Source organism: Thermobia domestica, chromosome 13, assembly GCF_964235325.1.
Source record: "Thermobia domestica chromosome 13, izTheDome1.hap1.1, whole genome shotgun sequence".
Lineage (NCBI taxonomy): Eukaryota > Metazoa > Arthropoda > Insecta > Zygentoma > Lepismatidae > Thermobia > Thermobia domestica.
The window spans coordinates 13,696,884-13,721,293 of NC_137466.1; the positions used below are offsets into that span (position 1 = coordinate 13,696,884).

Sequence of the window (24,410 nt, forward strand, 5' to 3'; positions counted from 1 at the left end):
TCGTATTTTGGACATTTTCCTTTCTTATGTCATTTCTGTATCTATGGAATCAGACTTTATCCTCCGCGGAACTCGTATGGGTACACACTATAAGTCTTGTGTCTTAAAACGTCATTATTATTAAGTATTATGCCTATTGGCAGGTCTTGGGATTAATGAGGTTTCTCTTTTTTCTTCTTCTTAATTTTCAATTTGGGACTCGAAATGTTTCTTTCACGTTTCTCCATTTTCAGCTCCCTCCATAAAACTCGCAATATTTCTTTCTAATTTTCAAGTAATCGATCAGTTGTGTTCTTTTTCTCCCCACTTCTCGCTTTCCTTCCATGTTTTCTTCAATGGTGGTATGAAGAAGATAATGTCTTCGCAAAACCTCATGCTGTAAATTAATGTTGATAGTAGAAAAATCAGTTAGTTTCTATGTGTTCTGTCAACAAAGATACAACTTGAAAATTAACCGAGACTGCAATTCTTTTTAAATTCTAACTCTGACAGCAATTACATAATGAATTACCATTGTCACAATATTTTCCTAAATAATAAAGCCATTGAAAAATATGAAAAAGCAGCCGTTTCATTCTGATCTCTGCCCACAACCATAAATAACTACTTAGGTATTTGGCCTAAAGAATTCGGTTTGGATACATACCCTTTGAATGTATCCAGCATCCTGACAAATTTAGAGCTATAAAGGAACAATGAGAAGTTTGTTGCTTTTTCTGAAGGTCTGTGTTCAATTGTCCCTCACACCGTGAGTTCAATGCGAATCGAGATAAGGTGAAGGTCGTTGCTGATGTAGGTATATCCAACATGCTACCTGGTTGTGGCAATTCAGTTACACCGTTGATTTGCGAAAGGAAAGACTGAACATCGGACCTCCATGGAGTGTCATAAGGGTGTGTATGCTCTACGAGTTCAAGCTGGGGGGATATGTCAGGCCTTTTGTGAGGGTATCCTAATTATGCGGAAAGTACAGCGGTGGTTTAATAAATTTGAGGGCGGTGACGAAACTCTCGAAGACGCAGCATGTACTGCCAGAAGACAAACACATGTACGAAAAGAAAATCTTCAGTTAGCAATTGAGGCGAACAGTAGCCAGACATGTGTGGAACTGGGACTACAATTCAGTGTGAGTGAAGAAGCCACTCGGCCGCACCTCCATCAACTTGGAAAGCACTTCAATTTGGGTTGATGTGTCCCATATGATTTGACTCCCATCCAGAAGGCAACGCGAGCAGACACGTGTGTTTCTTTCCTGTCTTGTCTAAAGAAATGGCCATTTCTAGACAGGGTGTTGACATGTGATGAGAAGTGGTTCCTGTATGAAATTGAACGGTTCCGTCGTCATTGGTTAGCATCCCATGAACCGGTTCCGAAACAGCCAAAACCAGCACTGCACCAGAGGGAGGTCCTCCTGTTTGTTTGGTGGACTGCTCGCTGCATCATGCATCGGGGACTCCTACCAGTAGGTCAGAGCATCAATATAACTATGTAATGTCAGCAATTGAGCCATGTTCAAGAAAATCTAAAAACTCTGGATCTGGCGCTTCTGAATCGCAATGGGGTCCTCGTGTTACAGGACGACGCTAAGCCCGAACTTGCTAGGGTGACCCGGGACTACATTCTACGCGTTGGATAGGAAACGCTATTGCATCCACCATACTCCGCAAAAATTTCATTTCCGATTATCCCGTGTTGCAATTCTTTGGACAATCACCTTAGAAGACGCAAGTTCAAATCTTTAGTAGAGGTGCAAAATGCAGTTGATACCTTCTTCACTTCACGGCCAAACAAGATCTACCCCTGATGGAATTCATGGCCTTCCAGAACGTTCGCAGAAAGTCGTCGATGCTGATGAGGGTTTATGTTTGTTTTTGCAGGTACGTCTTAGGTGACATATCGATGTTCGAAGGTGGTGGGTGAGAAAACTACAGAACTTTCTTTGTTCACCTTTATGTATCACTACGAGAAAGGTCATCCCACCGAATTGACTCGAGAAAGATATGGTGTTCTGAAAGGAACTAACAGTTCTCAAGTAGTCAAGTTGGCGGAAATCATAGTGATTGACATGGCAACTTGGACTCAGCCTCAGGCATTGTCAGAATGACTTAAACGCCTGTAGGGTAGAAGACCACGGGAAATCGCCACTCTGTTTTTCCTAGATCCGAGACAATATATGTACGACGGTCTTTCCCATTTCAAAATTTAGTTGCAATTGTGAAATATCGCCTATTCAGATCTATGAAAAGGTTTGTTTGGGATGGACTGTGGGACGACAAGCAAAAGTAAAAGTTGGTGATATGTTAAAGGGTGGTAAATTAGAAATTTTAAATAAGAAACTAAACAAACTAATCTATACTTCGTAGATTTTTTTAAAGTCAACTGGGTAGCTAATGGAGAATTGAGGAGTGACGAATGTAGAACTTTTACAAGCGCCTGAAAGAAGTAGAGGAAAATTTTAAGAAAAAAGAAGAAATTATATAGAAGGAGAAGATGGGTAAACACGTAATTGTAATTCAAGAATTTACATGCATCTGTGGAAGATGGACGGGCGGTACTGTTGAAGGCAAGAATCGTTTGGGTGAAAATGTTAAATGGGAGAGGAACTGATCAACAGAATTCAGTAGTATAATATTTGTAAGCACTTGCATTTGTAAGCATTTGTAAGCACAGTAGTATAATATTTCTACCAGCACTAAAGAAAATTCCGACCAGATGGCCAAGAACATCAAATAGACTATCATCTAATTCAGAACATGTATACGGACTAGCTTGAAGGAAAGACCCTTCCTGGGGCTGGAATTTTCTCTCATCACAACCTTGTGCTGGCAGGTAAATAAATATGCCCAGAAGGAAACTAGGCAAAAAAAGTAGAAAAATGAAAAGTTGTAAAACGATGAAATAAGACGTCTTTTCGTATAATGATTTAAGAAAACTAAACAAATGAGCAAAGAATAGGCGTATGTAGCATAATAAACTATACATACTAAACAAATGAGCAAAGAATAGGCGTATGTAGCATAACAAACTATACATACAGTAGCTTGCAGAAGAAGTAGTAGGTTAGAGCGAAAACAAAACTTGAAGGAAACCATAGTTTACAGAATAGATATTGCAGAAAATGAGGGAAAGGTTGGTGTGGAATCGGGTTGATGCAGGAAAGCGCAATACGGTGTACACCAAGCTAAACAACGAGTTACAAAAGGAAACAGAAAGAGCAATGAAAGAGTTTTACAAAAGAAAATAGGATATAGAAGAATTACAAAGAATCGAAAAACACAAGAGAATGCGCAAGGAACTGAAATCGACGGAACTTCGCATGAAACATGGAGTGTATTTCAATGACTGTAGAAAATATCGAAAGATGCGAATATATTCAGTGTGAGGAGTGGTCTTAGAAAAATATCAAGAATATGTTGAGAACCTGTATGAGAGTACGAATAAAACACTGGACCTAGAGGCTGAAGTAGAAAATGATAAAATAAATTGTATTCTTCAGGTTGAATTTGGAAAGATATACATGAGATAAGAAAGGAAAGACAAAAAGAATAGATAACATATCAAGAAAATAAATAAAAGATGTTGAAAGCAAGGATAAGAAAGGGCTGATGCTACTGAAATATATCCTGAATATATCCAAAATATATCCTGAAGACGGTCATGATATATTTGCCTAAGAACTGAAACCGAGAGAGATGTGAGACTATATTACTATTAGTCCTGCTCCAAATAGTGTGCTCACAACACTGAACAGAAGATTATATACAAGAACAAATGAAAGAGTTGAGGAGAAACAGTTCGGGTTTAGCAGAAGTAAGGGCATAAGACATACAATTGTACTATTAAAGGTAATAAGTAAAATATTTATAGAAAAATGGAAAACATGTTGTATTTATAGATCTAGGAAGGACCTTTGACCGCGTACACTTGTACTTATAGTTGGAAATTCGGTTTGGATAGAAAGATAGAAGGCTCGTTATAAACTTCTATAGGTCCCAACAAGTAAAGGTTAGAATATCGGAGGGAAATACAAAGAACAGAGCAATTGCAAGGGGAATTCTGTAGGGAAGTTGCCTCTCGCCAACATTGTTTAATATTTGTTTAGAAGAGATAATGAAAAACACATTACATAACAAAGATGTTATTTTGGCATGGAATTGAATGATAAGGCGTATAAGGATTGTACATGATATGACACTTGTTCCTTAATCTGATACGGTAATCAATATTATATTACAAAACTTGAAGGACTGTTAGCAATATGGTACAAAAATGTTAGAAATACAAAACGCATGATGTCTTGAACTAAGCAATTCGTCTCAAATATAGAAGTACGAGGGGAGAAAATAGAACAGGTGGCTAGTTTTTCATACGTGAGTGGTATTATTAGTGATGATATTAAGGGTAAACGTGACATAAAGGAACGGTCTATTTTCATGGAACTTGAATAAAGAGTATAAAAAAGATTCATAAAATGCTTCGTGTGGAGTACTGTATTATATAGGACAGATAAACAGACATTACTCTAAAGTAATGGAAATTGAATGGGACCTTTAGAAATATGGGTCGAGAAGAATGGAGAGAAATAGCCAGGTAAAAGAGAAACGAATGGGAGGATTTTAGAAATTCTGCGCGAAAAAAGAACCATTTTTTAAAATTATTTAAAAGAGAAAGAAAAACTGAATGGGATATTGGCTAAAACGGAAATGTAGCATGAGGGACATATTAGAGTTTAAGTTGGCAGGGAAGAGAGGAAGAGAGCGAAGGAGGACACAATTCATGGATAGTATCAAAATAGAAAAATCGGATGTGGAAACGAGTAAGTTAGGTGCAGATTGTGGAACTTGTAAGGTTCTCAGTTGCAACATGTCACCTGTCAATAATGAAATGATAACTATGATGATGATTTTGACAATGGTAAGCAGAAGATCGCTTGGAATTACAGGATCATTATATATCATCGCTTGGAATCATTATATATATATGATCATAAACGTTCTTGCTGTTTTTGTATATATATATATATATATATATATATATATATATATATATATATATATATATATATATATATATATATACGTATACTCCAGTTAGTATGGGCGTCCTTTCAGTACACTTGTCGACCGCCCTCATTAGTATCCCAGCACGGGCCTGAATGGGCCTGGGTAGGTAAATAAAAATTGGGTACATATCCGGTAAATACCTAAAATTTATTTTTCTACCCAAAAATGTGTATTTATTACAAACTGCAAGAGTATATTGGAAGAAGGCACAGTGGGTTTTAAAATAGCAGAATAAAATCTTCTAAATACAAATGTGGTATATATATGTGTAGAGAGAGAGAGACAGACAGACAGACAGACTGACGAAAGATAGTATGGGTGCCATTTTATATCAAAATCATCACGAAATTGTTTTAGTATTAACGTAAATAGCTAATTTGTGGAAACATCGAATCGAAATCCTGTTTACTAGAGAAAAACTTTTTAGTTCCTGTAATAACACTTCTCTCAAATAAAGAGAAGCTAAATATACCAACAACTTAATATAGCTCTATGGCCTATGGACATAGAAGGTTGAGTGCCGTGTTTACAAAAGCTCTCCATTGATTTCTGTCCTTAGCCAATTGTACCTAGTTTCTACTTTATATTTCAATCTCAGCGAGAACCATTTTAATATTGTCATCCCATCTGCGCCTCGGTCTTCCTAATTGTCGTTTTCCTATTTAGATTTCCAGTTAGAACTTCGAAAGCGTTTCTAATTTCTTCCACTCTGGCTACATGACCTGCGCATTTGAGCCTCCTAGACTTGATGACCCTAATAAAGTTTGGTAAACATACAAATTATGCACTTCCTCGTTATGAAGTTTCCGCCATTCTCCATTCCCGTTCCTCTTGGAGTCCGAATATTGGTCTAAGAATCTTGTTTACAAATACTTTCAGTCTACGAGTTTCCCTCAGAGTCACTGAACATTTTTCGCAACCATACAGCACAACAAGCATGATAATCGTTTTGTATTTTAAGCTACAAATTCCCCAACAGAATTTGCCACAACCAAAGATTTTTAACTGAATAATAACACGAAATCCCTGCTTTAAATTGACATCAAATTTCTTAGTGATTATAGTTTTGGTCTGTTAATAATGATCCCAGATATGTAAAGGTATCCACTTTGTCGAAAGTAAATATTATTTAGTATTTTAATGCATCCATAAAATACAGTATTACGATCCCGACAAACTTTCGTGTATTTAGTTTTCTCTGCATTTATTTCTAACCCCATATCCCTGCAAGCGTTAATTAAGATTTATGCATTCCTTTCTATTGTTCTATCATCCCCTATTAATTTTACATCATCAGCGTACGCCATAACCTGGTAAATACAATTCAGCTCCAGGATCTGAATGATGTTTTGATTTTCCTTAAAGTGTTCTCCAGAAAAAAGTTAATTAATAATGGTGACAACGCATCTCCTTGTTTCAGGCCATTCTCGACATGAAACCTCGTAGACAAAAATTTTACTGCCCGGACTTTACTTTGGGATTCATTTAACATATCTTAATTCATCTACTTTTATCGGTATTCCAAATTCTGTAAGCATATACAATGTTTCCCTCCTACCATAGTCTATGACAGGATATTGTATTCCCATTTCTTTTCAAGTATTAGTCGAATAGTAAATATCTGGTCGATAGTTGATCGATTTTACCTACATCCCCTTTGATAATCTCCACTAAATTCATCTGCGTATGGAGTCAATCTTGCTAATGGAATGTTTAAGAGGATTTATTTGATTTTGACAGAAGAGAAATGTCTCAACAATTATTATAATCAGTTTTGTTGCTTTTCTTCTGAACTGGGACATGATTGATTCTTTTCACTCATGTGGTAAATCCTCCTTGTTCCAGATAAGGAGAATGAGTTTGTGTATCTTGTTCTATTTATTTTTCGCCTCCAGCTAGAACTAACTCAGCCAGAATTTGTTAGTTAAATCGTCAAAGAAATCTTTCCATCTATTTAATATGCTATTCTGATCAGTGAGAACTGTTCATTGGCTTTCTTTAATGTATAAGCACGACGCTGATAGCCTTTCTTAAGTTCGTTGCTGCATTTATACATGTCCAGAATGTTTTGGTTTTTACTATTATCTTCAAGTTATTTTATCTTTCAAAACTCGCGTTTCTTTGTTTTAAAAGTTTTGGAAGTTTTCCGTCAGATGACAATGAAATTTTATGTGGTTATTTCGTTCGGATTTTGTAGCCAACGCTGTTTCTTCTGTTTTCTCTTCTCTGCTACTTTAGTGCATTCCTGGTTGAACCATGGTTTATTCCTACGTATTTCTGCGTGCCCCAATATTTGTTTGCTGAAATTTTAATGAGTTCTGTCATTTCAACCAAGTATCCTGAACACTAGTGCCCTCCGAACCTTCTAAAACCGAGAATCTATTCCACAATTCAATCTGGCTCCCTCCTCACCTAACTCTCCTTTAATTTATTTAAATTAGACAACTCCGTTTTCAGATATTGAATATTTCCTTTATTCAACGAGTCTATCTCTTATTATCGCCGTTACCAGGTGTAATCATTATCACAATCAGATCCTCTAAACGACCGAACATCAGTTGTGCTAGACTGTTTTCTTCTGTCTACTAAAGCGTGATCAGTTTGATTATGTGTTTTTCCGTCTGATGATGTCCAAGTATATTTATGAATGTCGCGATGTGGAATAAGGTTTCTTTATGCTGGAAAGTTTACGAGTCTAACGCCGTTGCCACAACCTTTCTTATGCAGACATTTATTTTTTATAATCGATTTGAAAATACCCTCTCGTCCTACCTTCGTATTCAAACCGCCTATTGCGGAATTTTCGTATGGTATCGCGGGAGATGATCAAATACCCGTTCCATTCTTTCGTAAAAACTGTATTTTTATATAGTCATCCTTCTTTTCTGTTGGGGCATGTGCATCACCGACCCTTAAGAAAAGCAAAAGAAAATCTATCATTAACAAATTCAACCCATGTAATTGCTCATATTATTCCTTTGTGAACGAAAAGTCCTGTTCCTAGTTGGTAATTTTTAATTTGTACCCCGTAAAAGGACGTAAAATTTCCTGACTTGATTTCTTCATTTCCTTCTCGTCTAACTTCCTGATATCCCACTACGTAAATCCCCTATTTCTAAATACATTCGTTTCAATTTTAACGCGCCTTTCCTATAGAGACTTCTAATATTCCATGTTCCAAATCTCATGTCAATTTTACTTTGCTGAGTTCGTGCCAAGTTATCAGTTCTGATCCGAGGATTCTGCGAATATATCTGAACAAGCCTCTTTTTACAGGATGAGATTGCTAGCCCCATACCAAATCTCCAAGCTGGAGGACTACCCCTTGTCGTCTGTCCGCGACTGCTTACTCAAGTATGTTCGCAGCTAACCTCTAAATCTAGAGGCCTTCGCGATCTACAACCTGAGGGCGTGACGTGGTGACAGGAAGACATTTCACGGAAATTAATATAGCTATATTTTAGAAATACAGTAGGTACTGATTATCTGAACACTGCTTTAAAACACATAGGAACAATCAATATTCTGGACATATGGATGCATATTAAGACTGTGAAAGCTTCGATGTCATGTAAATCGTAAATTAGACACTAGTGTCAATTTCATGAATGCATCATACGTTTGACTATCCGAACTGTATTGATGTATCACATTGTTTCGTTACATAGCTACATAACTTCATAATATTTTTGTAAGTGATTATGCTCTTTAAATGTTTTCTGCCAATAACAACTGTATGAATTTATAATAAAAAAACAGAAATACAGAAGAATAAAATTTTAGAAAAATATAATGTGATATTTCGCAGGGCATCTTATGTAAAGAGCGCCTAACATCCTTCACAGGTTCTTTATTAATAGTCATTAATTGAATTTATTAAAGAAACCTGGTACACAGGATAACTAGAACCACTTATCTATAATATGATGTTTCGTAGGGCGCCTTATGTAAAGGGTGCACTGTACCTTTCACGGGTTCTTTACCAATAAAAGTGTAAGAATTTATTACTAAAAACTTGTACCTTTATTTATACTGTGATGTTTCGAAGGGCGCACCGGGACACGTCCGGTGTCACGGAGGGCCAGCACGTGTGAGAAACGACGCCTTCCTAGTGATGCGTAAATTCCTGGAAAGATATTTTTCAGGAATATTCCCTGGGAAAATTCCCGGGAAGATTCCCAAAAATGGGAATATTCCGGGAATTTATGCAGAAACACAAAGAAAAGTGAATTTTATTATTATATTACGATTTCAAAGGCAAATTAGTTTCTTATCACGGTATATTATTACTGTTATTTCCAGGGGATTCTTCAAAATGTATATTCTGAACGGTATTATGTTATTATATTGATATTTTATTATATTTAGAGAGTACGCATAAATGTATATTTACTTACAGTTCTATGCAAGTAAGTATGTGGAAAAAATGGTATAGTAAGTACACATACTTTTACACAGCTAAACAGTTTAAATTTATATGTAAGTAGATTTTCTAAACTTGACTTTAGTATTGATATTATAAACATATTAAATTTTAAACGTTATAAACAAATTAAGTTGGGTAACTGTTAGAAGACACATGTCTCACCATGTCTTAGAATACACATTTGCGCACACATATTTACGTTCACAATATTATGCAAGACACTGACCTAGTTTTTTAATTTAGCACGTAACATTGCCACACACGACCTTTCTTCCTACCTATTTGTCGAAATTTCATGCGCTAATTCACATGTAAGAGAAAAACGAGCATCTTTTCAGAAATTCGAGTCAGAGACAGGAGACAGACCGACGTCTATTACTAACGGTGGTTTGGGGTATATTGATCGTACTTCATCTCTATTTCTACATAATTTCTATATTACTTTACAAAATGTTTCCTTTTCATCATTTGTAAATTAGTACTTTGCTGCTTTCTAGTGCAAATGGAAATGGAACTTAAAATATAATATTACTAGCAGCGTTCACCCCGCTTCGCGGGGGTCACCCCGGAACGCAATAAACTTTGTTACTTAGATAATTTTTACTTTTTCGCTTTCAAGTGATATGATAAAAACCATAGAAGATTGCAGTAAATGTTAACATTATATCGCCTGTCATTTATGTTAACCCGCCGAGTGACACGGTCATGTGGGTTGCATATAAATACGGTTAGATTTAGCTATGATGAGCTAACAAAGGATTTCTACGTTATGGACACTTGAATGGTCAATTATCTCAAGACACTGGTAATTGAAAATTAAAGTGATATGATAAAAACCATCTAGGGTCCAAATCTTAATAACCCCCCAAAAATGAAAGAAATTGGTTCAGCCGTATTAGCGTGATGAGCTAACAAAGGATTTGTACGTTCTCTTTTATATATATAGATTAGTTATATAAAGTACTATCAACAATTTTATTTTTTAAATCTCCAAATTATTTAAAACCTAGAAGTAAATAATAATAAATTAAAATAAAGTAATTAGACACATGATTCTTATAATTTGGAAGGTGAACTAAAGAAATGGAAATAAATTCCTTCCCGGGAATTTATATCCAGGGAAAAATCCCGGGAATATTCCCATTTTTTATTTTCCTTCCCAACGGGAATATTCCCACTGCCCATCACTACGCCTTCCCGCTCCCTGTTACGTGTAAGCAGCGGGGTTGTGTGTCTTCATACGGGGAAAATCGTAAGGACCTGACGGAGTTGAAATTCTGCATGTCTTCGACTACAAACTTATGTGCATATAATGGATCTTTTTCGCTCGTTGTTGAATGTGTCTGACGAATGGAGTTTCTGTGAACATTTACGACTAAATTTAATATTGACAGTTTTGAGTAGGGTTTAAACTTAATATATTTGACAATATTGTTGTTCTTTTAAATTGAATTACAAGAAAAACGTGTTTTCAATTAAATAACCTTAACGTGAACTTAATTGGCGTAGGAATTAAACTCAGTATAAAGGCTGGCTTGTTGGACCCATTTGGAACCAAATTATGATTTTTCTGATTTCTTTCACTTTATGAAGCTAATTTAGTTTTTATTGCGTAAGTATCATGAAAATATAACATGATTTTTCCTGTGCATCAGATATGACTTACGCCCTGTCCTATAAATAGGACGCTGGTCCTTTCTGATATACTAGAGAGGACATATTTTTAACTAATTGCATTCTATTGTTTTAGTGAAGCAATTGAAATTTTTATCGCTAAGTGCCTCAAGGCATTGAGTGATCACGGCCGGTCTATCCGAGCACGAAGTCTTCCTGATTTTATATATATATATATATATATATATATATATATATATATATATATATATATATATATATATATATATATATATATATATATAATGTGTGTGTGTGTGGTTTCAATTAACGTTTATTTCCGAAAATTATACAAAATAGGATATGTGGCACACAACTAAACAGAACATACAAATACCAGTATTTAGAACATCCAACAGTTATGTTTAAAGCACAGGTAATTGCAATTTTGTAATTTCGATCTACCTGTGCTAGTTTGTTACACGTGTTTGAATTTGATTCAAGTTTATTTTTCTCTACCTTCGTGGTATTTCACGAAACGCTTTTAAACATAATGTGACATTACAGTTTTCAAAGTATGGTAATGGTTTTGTAGTGCATTCATTATCATGGCAAATTTACGTCTTTTTTTCGATAATGAAGTAACCCCTTCCAGCGAGGCGTACATCATTGAATACATTTGAACAAGTGATCACCAAGTTTGATATAATTTGACAGAAATGTTGCTTCTAAATGTCAGAAGATCCATATTGGACTGAGTTTGTTTCGTAAACATATAAGTTTACGATCTTCACGTTAATAATTTGGGTAAATATCACCCATTGTCTGTTATATCAATATGTAGCAAATTGAGATGGTCGATACCGCTCATCTGGTTGCTATAACGTGAGGAGCTCAATTCTAATATGTTCATGATGTAGTGGGCTCCACCTCTTCGTTAGCGAAACAGAATGTATGCTTTCAAAATTTGTGCCAATTACAACACGTCGATTGTCATGCCATTTGGCAATATGATTTTACCTCCTAGTCGAATCTGTATTCATGTGAACTCCGTGCATATTTACTCAACTCTTTTGAATCAGTCAGTGGATACTGAGACACACAATTGCTTTGCAGAGTAACGGTTGCTCTGAATCCTAATTCACGAAGTTGAATTAGCAGATATCTACTTACGAAGAAATACTCAAAATATAGCACAAGATTTTTCGGATCATTTACGATGTGTGGTATATTGAGAACCACTCTGGAATCTAAAGAAAAATTTTCTCTATCATTATGTATATTGTCACGAGCACTCTCCTTTTATCTTCATATCATTTCCATAACAGAGATCAAATTTTTATAACAAGTTTTATAACCGCACAACAGAAAATGATGATCGTTCTTTATCTCCACACCATAAAGAACTGTCTCCCTCATTATAGTTGTATTGCATTGTGTCTCTGTTGAAAATACAATAGAATATCTCTGTGATTTGTTTACAACATTTCTCTTTCAGTTCGCTCAAGTTTCGGTCAGTTTGTACACGAAATTGGGGAAGCTTTGTGTATGATGCGTCCATTTTTCTCCAAATTTGAACATTATTATAGAGCAATTTTCTTTTTCTACCTCTTATTTCTGTACTGTAGCTATACTAAAGCTTAAATATAAATTGCATTCAATTGAAAAAAGCAAAAAATTGATGTTTTCAGGTGTTGAACAATGAATGTTAAGCGTAAGAACGCGAAAAAATAAAGGGCGTTGGTCTATCTATATATTCGCTTTTATTACTTGGTAATATATTGCTTTGGACCAGCGTCCTTTTTATATGACACTAATATGTCAACATCTATAGCACCGAAAGTTATAACAAAACTAAAATAACTTTCCTACAGTCTGATTGCCGCATACCTATTGCTACCTGATACATATAAACCAAATGCATTGTTTGCATTAAAAACAAAATAATAACGTTCCCCGTACCATACCCAAATAAAGTAATTCACACAGGTAAATTTAAGCGTCCATCTTTTACAGAAGGGAAGGAAAAAATGTGTCAAAAATTTACAGTGAATCAGGACATGTCTCCAATTGCTCCCTGTAATTAGCAAAACTCGAGAACTTTATTCTTCTTTGTTATAAAAAATAAAATATCAAGTGTCCTAAAAGTTTGCATGTGTTAAAAGATTACTTTACTTTATTGTTTTGATAAAGTTGTTAGCTATTTATTTACACGTCTTCAAAAGATATTTGCGTGCGTGACTTTTCAAAGTCCCTTAAAATTGTGAGTTTGGCAAAAGCGCATTGGGAGTGATAGGAGGGGAAGTAATGACAAAACAAAGACTTACGAACACAGCTCACAGTTTTCCCTTTAAAATTCTCACTTCCTCTTTTGTTACTTTATGTAATGATACTTTTAGAACGAAACAGTAATTTAGCAAATGTAGAAACTTTTTGTTAAAGAAAACACCTACGCTCTTCGTCGGCGATTACGGAAAACGAAGTGTTGTTAAGGAGTTCGTTAACTATCAATACAACTAGAGTAGCGTTTTTCAGTTGTTACAATAGACATGTGTGTTGTGTAGTCTTTTTGTGAAGATGCATTACTTTTGAACCTGGTTCGAATCCCACTAGCTGATTTTATTTTTTAAACTTCTCTCTATTCTTGTAGTGTTTTGTTATGTTTTATGTTTTACACGGCAGTGATTGACAACTTTGTAACTAAGCCAAGTTGTACAAACATGAAGCCTTTTCTACTGTATTTCCTAATGTAAGAAAAACTTCCCTGGTGCAAATCACTTTTACAGCGTAAATCTAAAAAAAAAAAAAAAAAAAAAAAAAAAAAAAAAAAACGGAGTTCTAGTATTCAGATAAATTACTACCAGCAATAACAATGTCTCCATCAATACTAGAACGTAGTTCATTATTCCCAAAATATAATATCCTCACTTTTATTGCTCTGCCCAAACTGAACGATTAAAACATATTTTTTCTGTCTACACTGATTGCAATGTAGAAATACGAAAATAGATAGCTAAACACTAGTTTCTTTATTTAGATTCAGTATGGTATGAATAAATTATATTTCTACCTTTACATTAATAGGAAAGTGGAAGCTATAGAAATCTATATAACTACTAATTTCAATTCTGATCTTCTTGGATCAAAAATTTCAGTATACAAAAGAATACTGTCATGTGGATTCAGCGTCTGAAGGACAGATTCCACCTTCGGCCCTCTATTCCACCCGGAATCATAGATCTGTCACTTTCGGTTTTAATACCAAAACCCATAATTTGAAAATGTACTGTTGTTTCATAATATGGAACGGAATTTATTTGTTCATTGAAGGTGAAAATGTTGAACCGAATAATAGTGTAAGCTGTCAGTTAGTAACACTAGTAGGATTATAAAATATTAAACTGTATAAGGGATTTCTAAGAAATCAACTAATTATAACGATTACCACTACTACTGTTTCTATTTCCGCCCTGTAGTGTGTATTTTACCCAAGAGGACTTAACCTTGAAAGGATATTTTGCCGCGGTTGTCGTTGTCTTCTTTTTAATAAATCCTACACCAATTTATATTTATAAATGTCTTTGTAATTTCATTTGGAATAAAAATTAGTCACCCTATTGAAATGTTTTTTTAAGTATGCTCCTAGGTATTATTAGCATTCTCCTCCTCCTTCTTCTTCTTCTTCTTTTTCTTCTTCTTCTTCTTCTTCTTATTATTATTATTATTATTATTATTATTATTATTATTATTATTATTATTATTATTATTATTATTATTATTATTATTATTATTATTATTAAGTAGGAAACAAAAAAACTTTGAGGATACTAAAATTCGGGAGACATTTTATTTCTTGGCAGTTCGTTCTTACACCTATGAACTTTATATTGGTACATCAGAACAATTTTAGACTGGTTTTCGCAGCAATCTCACATTTTTTTTTTCATTTAAACGCCTTAATAGTTGTTAATTGTATACTCCAGTCATGTATCACCCTTTGCTAGAAAGTCTTTCATAAGAATGCCCTCAGAGTTCTATAAAACCCGGGCCATCACCTTAGTCTCAACGATTACATACGATTATTTTGGGACCGGAGATTAGGTATGTATCTTACTGCCTTCAAACCAGTTTTATTTGAGGCTCAAAGTGGTGAATGTAAGTAATATCTTTAATTACGAAATTATTAAAACCTACATGTATCCACTTTATGAAGCTCAATTATGTGATCACAAGCGAGCACTCACTGATTGACATACGTATAACAAGATCGACTTTTGAGATCATATCCTTCTAGTACAGATACTCAGTAACAGCTCGATTTTTCGTCCGCTGTTCCTTAAGCATGTCTATCCACAGAACAATTCTGTCAATTTGCGGGGCTCGAAGCAAAGGTAAATTGTACGACCAATGATCTAAGTGAGAATTCTGTATTTATCATGAATATATATGTTGTGCTAGCTTGAACTATCTATATCAATTACGGTGTATTTCGCTACATATTTAACTCAAACAGACAGTGATAATAATAACGTAAACTTAATAACATTACAATATTCGTACATTTTAAACAGCATTTGCTACCTCTTACATGGCATCAGATCAATTTCGAATTATAACAAAATTGATATAGGGTCTCAGTATCGTAAGAATATATTCTATTTCCGTCTTTATCTATAGAAAAACTGAAAGCTCTACAACTTCGGATTTCACTTTTAATCCTCTTGGATCATAAAACTGTAGTAGATCGAGAAAATTCTTTCGTATAAATTCAGCGTCTGAAGTACAGGTTCAGTCCTACCTTATCTCTCTATTGCAAACGGGAACTATAGATCAACCACTTGTATTTTTAATATTAAAACCGATACTTTCGAAATCTGCCTTTGTTTCCCAATACGCAAAGCAATCCACTTGTTCATTAAAAAAATTAACTGAACAATAATTGAAATTGTCAGTTAATAGTGCTAGTAGGACTTTAAAATATTTACTTTTACACGTATAACTAATTTCTTAAAAAAAAGTGAATTATTTTGTTCAATTACCTCTAGTTGTGTTTTTATAATCACACTGAATTGTTTATTTGACCCAAGAGAGCCTAACCTTCAGATAAAGGAATTTCTGATCATAGTCCTCGAAATATTCTTTTTAAATAAATTGTACACTAATTCATGTTTCTGTATTTCTTTGTTATTTCACTTGAATCCATTCAAATGTTGTTGCTTCTTGTATGATGTTAGATATTTATAATTATTATAATTTGTTTTCAAAACTAATTTCCCCAGCCGAAGCAAATGCAATAGACTATTGTTACATGATATTAAGATTAGTAATCAACATTGGCGCCCGAAGAAAATTTTACAGGGGGAGGGGCATCCCTTTGGTTTCTATATTACGTCTGGTATTTAATATACGTGGTTTTCTATATCACGTATACATTTTCGTGAACTAGGGACGGCTCCCTGCTTCCTTTGAGTGCCCATAGTAATCAGCCTTGTTGCATTCAGTTCAATAATGATTTTAGCCATCGCTTTACTCTTAACGTAACATGAGTTATCGGCGAAGTCCTTTGTGGAAACCCTCTAATATGCAGTATTTTATTAAACTGAATATAGGACAGCCAGATTTAGAGTTCAATAGTCTAGAGATGCAATAGATTTAGAGTTCAGTAGATATCCAAAAAATCCGTCAAGGATCGCAAACGATTTCGTTTGGTGCCAACCTAGAAATAACGAAAGTTCTTTTTTTTACTATATTAGATATTTCTAAAGAGTCCTTGGTCAGTGTATGAAGAATGAACTTAACATAGGCTTCCTTGGCAAATGTACTAAAATTCTGCCACTGTGCGAAAGTCAGAACATATTTCTACAGAGTATACAGTATTGATTGGTTTGACTTAAATTTTTAAAAATAAGTAAAAAGTATTAACAACTTCTTTGCGTCAAAAATATTAATTATTAGTTTATAATCACATAAGTAAATAATTCGCGGAGTCTATTGACTTGTATCAAGAAGCAGCAGAGAATACAGGTACAAAGTTCACGATCTACTCATATAAACTGAACCAGGTGAATGACTGTGGGACTAAAACGTGAAAAAGAACGGAAAAGGATTAAGAAGGAATTGGAAATTGAACTGTTTAGCATAAAGTCCGAGTACTTATAAACGAAGGAGGATCACTGTGGAAAATGAATAAATTTCCCAGGGAAGATCAATTCACCCATATACGACCAGACATCACATATTATATTTATGCCATTACAAATCACTCCTTCGCACTGTGTACCCGTGCAACTACTACTTCATAACGTATAGTTGTACTTAGTTTGACGGGCACGGATACACACGTGTAACCACGTAAAGAAGTGTTTTCTGTGTCTTGTGATTTTCTCAATTAATATTGAAACCAAATGTGGTGGTAGATTTCTACCACTTCGGTTGTAGGAGAGAGATTAGACTGAAAACGGAACATATTCTTGGGACGCTTCACTGATTGCAGAAAACAACTTCTTCTCATCTGTGACCGCTTTTACTCTATAGCGATGACTGCACAATTTTCTGCTGGACAATTAAAACCGGAAGTGAAGAACTTTCTGCTACAGGAAATCGCTTGTTGCTATCTATTACGGGTTTCTAATTCTATAGCGAACAATATTAAAGCCGAAAGTATATCTGAAACTTCCGATTTCAATAGGATTAAGGCAATTTCCTATTCCGCAGACGCTAGCTCGATTTTTAAATAAAACGCTTATAGCTATCTGTTATCATTTTTGGTCTTTGTAGGTCAATACTGAAACTGGAAGTTGTAGTGGACTTTTATTGCTTCCGGTTTTAAGACAGAGTAAAGATTATAGATTAAATATAATCTTGGGACATTTAATCAACAGCAGCCAACAGCTTCTCCATATACACACATGTTACCGTTTTTGATTTATAGTGATTAACGTAAAAATCGATAATTGTTCATTTTTGTTACCTATTTGATTTTTGCCTAAGTAGTCGAACTCGATTCCAAACTTTTGACTTACTACTTACTAAACAAATTTGATGGTAATATATCAGACAATCCTTAAGATGTTTTCATCTAGTAGACGGACGGAGACATTGACTGTGTAAATATATAACGAAATTTTCATAAATGAATCTTTTCAACAAGATTGTTTCTAATTGTAATACTTTCGCCTACAAAATAAAAGTTGTACCCTGTTTCTCTCCTCCTAAAGATTCAAAAGGATTCTACAAGGTGGACACCCCATCAGGAAGTCGAGGTCGGAAAGAGTGATTGTCGCCATCGACGGTGGCAGGCCGCTGGAGGCAGCCGGCACCCGTCCGCGGCGGCACGACGATCTACTTGTTCAAGGTTGCTGACATTTTGCCGAGGCGGCAAGTGGACGAAAATCGTAAAATAAAATGCCCTTTGCCGACTCTTTCAGACCGTCAGAGGCCTCTTTCTGACCGTCTACGGACACCTTATGCCGGCCTCCGTTTTACGGCGGCGCCGACGCACTTGATGCTCATTTCCGGCTCTTTGCTGACTGCTCGGCAGGCAACTGCTAGTCGCGGTCGAAAATCGCGCGGAAAGACTCTTTATCGCGCCTTTATAAAGTTTCTTCTTCAAGTGAGCCACATATTTGTCAGGGAGAAATCCCTAGCATTCTCCCGTCAATACACATAATGTAAGAACAAACGCTTTAACACCTTAGTAACAATTTATTAGCATCTATGAAACTTTAGAAAAAGAAAAATTACTTCAATTATTCATTTTCTTGGTGTTTAAGGAATTCTCGGACACAAACGGTAATCAGTTGGCGCCTCTCTAAAGTGTGACTTCTTCTGAAGAAATTAGAAGGAAATTAATTCTAAAATCAGAAAATGTAAACTAAGAAGAGCAGAAAAGTTTGTTTAATAAATTAACAAAATCGCCCAGTGGGATTCAAACTTGGTTCAAAAGTTTTGAGTTGCAATGGAAAGAAGGAACAATCACCCACGACTACAGAAACACACTGTAGAAGTATCGTTCCGTTGTATTGACAGAGATGAAACTCCTTAAAATCCTATTTGTTTTTTCATGATTTTCTTTCGGTCAAAAGCTTGCGTATTTTCTTTAACACAACGACATTTTCTGTATTTACCAAGGCATTATTATGTTCTGAAAGTAACTTTACATTAAGTAATGAAAAAATGTCAATATTTCAAACAACAAACAAGAAGGTGTGTTGGTAAGGCTTCACTACTCTTTCTTCCTTATTACTTCCCCTCCTACAGCTTCCAGCGCGCGGTTACCAAACTTCCAATTTTTAAAAACTTAGCAAAATTCACGCACGCAAATATATTTTGGAGAAATGTGCATTAAAAAGAAAAAAACTAACAGCATTTGATTTACTGTCTTAAATGGGCTTTTCTTGTTGGAACTTGTTCTTTTCTACCTCATTGCATCTGTGCGCGTGAGATAACAATAACTTACCTGATATTTGGCAATTTAAATTTATCGTTATTAAAATTGTGCTAATTAATTATAATAAAAACAGTTTTAAACTTAAGCAAAGTTAACAGACTTCTTTAGATTGGCAGCCTTTAAATGGAATTTACTATTGATTAAAGTCAAGAAGTGAATCTTTAGTATAAAGAGGGAATAATTATTAGCCTTTTGCATTTTCGTAAAAATGTAAAACCTTACTGAAATGTGAATAAAAAATATAGTCTATAAATAACTAATTTAGGAATGATAAAGTTTAAAATTAAATTTAAAATTCTGTTCTTTTGTTAAAGTGTTTTTAGAAAACCGTCATTTCTAATATTTAATTAATTTTGAGATAAAGTCGTAGTAATTAAAGCAATATTAAACTAAATTGAATGAGTGTTGTGTGTAAGTCTTTGTCATGGTTCGCAATTCTTAAACATCTGAGAATGAAGTAGTTACCTTTTGGAAATTAGTAAGTGCGAATTTTGGTTTTCTAGTAGACGTCAGTTTGATGTAATTTACATTGCAGTGAAATTTTGTGTGAATGTGTCCTAATAAAAATTAAATCAAAACATATTGTATTAACGATTGTCTTTCGGAATTTGAATATAATTGATTCTAAAATGATTTCAATTAATAAAATCAGCAGTACATTACCAACTTGCAATTTGATCTTTGCATTTCTAAGCTTTTTTGATTGTAGGAAAGGTCTCTTAATTGATTCTAAGAAAATCTCCTTTCCTTCTACGAAGCCTTTTGACATAATAAAAATTGTTTTGGAAAATAAATGTTCTTTGATTCTCATTTCAAGGCATTTCTAATTATATATTTCAAATTTAGGCTATTTCTGCAGTGCACAAAAGTGATTGTGTTTAATGAAGGGTATTATAATTTTTAATGTTGTTTCATTTTCAGAATATAAATTATCTACTTTATATTTGAATCTTGAGGCATGCTTTTAATGTAAGATCGTTAGCATTTGATGTTTTAATTCCGTATAACAAGATGTGAGGAGAAATAAGGTATTTTACAATGATAAACTTTTTGTTTGATTTCATAATTCGAAAATATAACCGACCCTGTGTTTTCCTCATATTTGCGACAATTGCCTTTTATGATTAAAAGAACCTTCAAATTTTACCATAGAAACAGAATTTTCAGTATGAAGTTCCACTAGATACGTGTGATATATTAAATAGGTAGACTGGTGTTTTCCTCGGACTGATTCTAAGCGTATGGATATCCTCCAAATTACATGCAAGATAACAAATCGAATACCAGAGTGTGTGTTGATTGTGAAGTTTATGAATCTTTATCAGAGGGTAAGCGCTTTTTGGGGATACCCTTCAATTTAATACTGTATATCCACATGTTAATATTACTTAGAACTAAACAAGTTCACACTTTTTTCCAATCTCTCGTTAAACAACAGATATATCGCGAATCAACTTTGTCATCAAAGTACGTACTATGGATCAAAGTAATTAAAGTTAGGTTTATTATAATTATGAATTTTATTTTAATTAACTTATTTGGAATAAAAACGTCAGCAACTTACCGTAGCTTTTGCTCCAGGAGTTTGAAGAGAAAATTTTATCTTTATTAGGTCAAATTTTCTGGGGAAATTGATCCTTAACCAACTGTCTTCCCATGTTGGAACACACATATTATCAAGTTCATCATAACAACGCTTCTTGTTTAAGTCTCCTTGTAGGCCTAAGAGAGATCCAGCTGTGTCCATTCCAGCTAAGTGAATGAAAATAATATGTTTATGGGTATTGTAATACAGATATAGGTTAGCATAATTTTGCCCATGTCTCGCGAATAAATATAAAAATAATTTTATATATATGTTCCCCGTGTTATTAAATATCACGTCTTATACTTCGATATGTTTTATTAGTGCTCTTTACAAATAAGTATTTTGAAATAACACAAGTCTTTTAGATGCGAAATATTCTTCTTTTGTTTCTTTAAAGGAACTTCTAAAAGGTAAACAAGCTTCACATAGCGATCAATTCTTAAAATTTCTGTTACCTCAAAAAAAAGTAGCAGTAGACCACGCTAGCCTTATTTAACCTCAGCCAATCAGAGCCGACTTCGGAGCACGTAAATCACTCACAGACCCCTGAGCACGTCGTATAATGTGACATGTCTCTGACTTTTATTTTGGGCGCGGAGATACTATTACTCACCAAAATTTGGTAGAGATGCATAGACCTGTCCCCGTAAACTTCAGAATGTTGGGAAAGTAAATCTCTTGAGGTGTCTATCAATCCTAAATACGTACCTAACTTGTTCATTTGAATGAGTAAAAAATTGCCAAAATTTGGGATTTTTTTTTTTTTTTGTTATTTTGCTGAATGATTTATGTTTATGGATCTATTGAGGGGTCCCTTATTCTATTTCGTGGGTATTGTGGAGCAAATACGTACCTAATGAGACGGCACTGTGGCTCGGTGGTAGAGTGGTTACCTCTGGTGTGTAGGGTCCCTGATTCAAACCTTGGTGAAGTAAGTTTGTGGTGGGCAAAGTCGTATCCGTGGATTTCCTCAGGTACTTCTGTTTCCTCCAACATTCTCATTCCACTAATACTTCTCGACTCATATAATAAGTCTCGACTCTTAATGATAAGCTTGTGCAGAATGGCGGTGGGTTAAAATGTCATTGAAAAGTCTATGCCCACTCCTATTAATCTAAAACGGTGAGACAGATGTAAAAGAAAAACAAAACACTTGTGTTGATATTTTGATCCACAGCCATTTTCAATAAGCTTATCATCAACAGTCGAGACTTGTTTCATCTTTCACATAACGTCAGCTTTCATACAATACTCAACTTTAAACCCTTCCCCATTTCAACATTTTGGGTTGGACTCCGCCTGGGACCCCGTGAGGGACCCTGGAGCATTTTTTTACTTTGAAGTAGAGATGCAAAAAAGCCGGCTTTTTTGAATCGATGTTTTTTTTCACATAAAAAGCCGGCTTTTTTGGGAAAAAAAAACGAGAATTTTGGAAATTTTGGCTTCTTTCATTTTCATGATTTTTCTATCTAAATAGCTTTCTTATAGTATATTCTATACTTAGATAAGAATTTCATGACCTAAATGCCATATTTCGCTCTAAAATTCACCATCAAGATGGATGGAGCTCATGTTTTACGAATTAAAGCTAACATGAAGAATGTAGTATTTGAGGGCAATTTTAGAGGCTATTTAACTTTATTTTAACTTTTGAGTTATCGATATTTTTTCTTCTCGATATCATTTCAGTTTGTCGTCTGTTTCATTTCTAAGAGCTTAGTACTCTAGCTTCTAACGCAGAAGTTAAACTTACGTTTTTCTATATATCCGTCAAAGCGTACGTTTTTCAATATATCCGTCTAACCGTACTTCCACATTTCTGTTATACTGTAGCTGTGCAACGATTTAGCAATAATTTTCCGGATACAACCTTGAATACTAATTTATACAAATAATCAGTAGCGGATTTAGAAACGTACTTTGGGACGGGTTTCTCTGATTGTTTCATTTTCTAAAATCTCCTAATTTTATTTGGGAGGAGCTTGAAGTTTATGAGTACAGGCATAACTAATACTGTATTTCGTTTGGTTTATATATTTAGCGATAATCTTCCGGATACAACCTTGAAGATCATTTTATACTGAGAATCAGTGGCGGATTTAGAAAAGTATTTTGGGAGGTTTTTTTTCTTACTAATGTTTAGTTTTTCTAAACATTCGTAATTTTTATTTGACGGCAGCTTAAAGTTTATGAGTAAAGGCATAACTAATAGATATTTCGTTTGTTTTAGACATTCCGTAGTTTTGGGGAACAGGCTTCAGTCCGGAAGACCGATCCCCCTCCTAACCCTCGCAAAACCGTCACTGCTAGTAATTAGTAATAATAACCATTAGAAACAATAAGAAATGAAGTCAGCCAACTCACAGTACACGCACTATTTCTACTTCATAGATGGAATGAAGAAAAGTTTTTTCAGAATGGTCAAATGCTGAGTTGAATTCCGGACTTCTCGATAGAAGCGCAAAAGCTCCAGTCAATCATGTTTGTTGTGCAGTTGTATTTATCTTAACTTAAATATATTCCGTAGTCCTTTTTTTGTGTGTGTTGGTGGGGTGGGGAGAGTTCCATAATGATATGAAGGGTGTGAGCCAAGAACATGGTAACTAACAAATTTTCAATTGCTGAGTTACGCAGCATCAGATAGGCAGCAACGCATACCGCTTCGTTTAATCCCTCATGTATAGACTTATGTGAAAAATCAGCTTTCGACTTTCAAAATGGATTGTGCAGCAGAAAATTTCTAATTTCTTAAAATAGTAAAATTATGGGTTACCATGTTCTTATCTCACACCCTTCATGTTCAATCCCTCTTGTTAAAAATACAGAAAACTTGAGGACTGAATAAACCGTGATGGTGCTTATATAAAACTGTAGAATTTCAAGAATATACAAAACCAAAAGCTCTAGGTGTGCAGCCTTTAAGTGTATCATATAAATCTAAGTATTTTTCTTGTTTTATTTTAATTTTATTTTGTTCCAAAAAGAGGGTATGGAATATTTTGAAGTAAAAATACTACATAGAATTTTGCTACTTATTTGAGTATTTTTTTAAAAGTAGTATTTACTTTTAGGGTTGGCTGGTTTACACCAGCTGTTTTTCTTCTTTTTTTAAAAATAAACAACTGGTTTAATCCGAAAAAAAAAATAAAAGGTACGAAAAATGCGAATCGTGTGAACTTCATGGTGACGTTTCCATACATCAAACCATCTGCTTTAGTTTTATTTCCTTTTCACCTTTTAATCAAGGTGTCCCATGTTCAATTCTCTGTC

General features: G+C 34.5%; 1 protein-coding gene across 1 annotated transcript in view; it reads right to left on the reverse strand.

Annotated features, from left to right (window-relative positions):
* LOC145669127 (inactive pancreatic lipase-related protein 1-like) overlaps positions 1-24,410 on the reverse strand; it is a 265,962-nt gene that overhangs the window by 209,529 nt on the left and 32,023 nt on the right. The window contains exon 3 of the mRNA XM_081737472.1: positions 21,117-21,304. Coding sequence (XP_081593598.1) covers positions 21,117-21,304 — 188 coding nt within the window. The remainder of the gene's footprint in view (positions 1-21,116; positions 21,305-24,410) is intronic.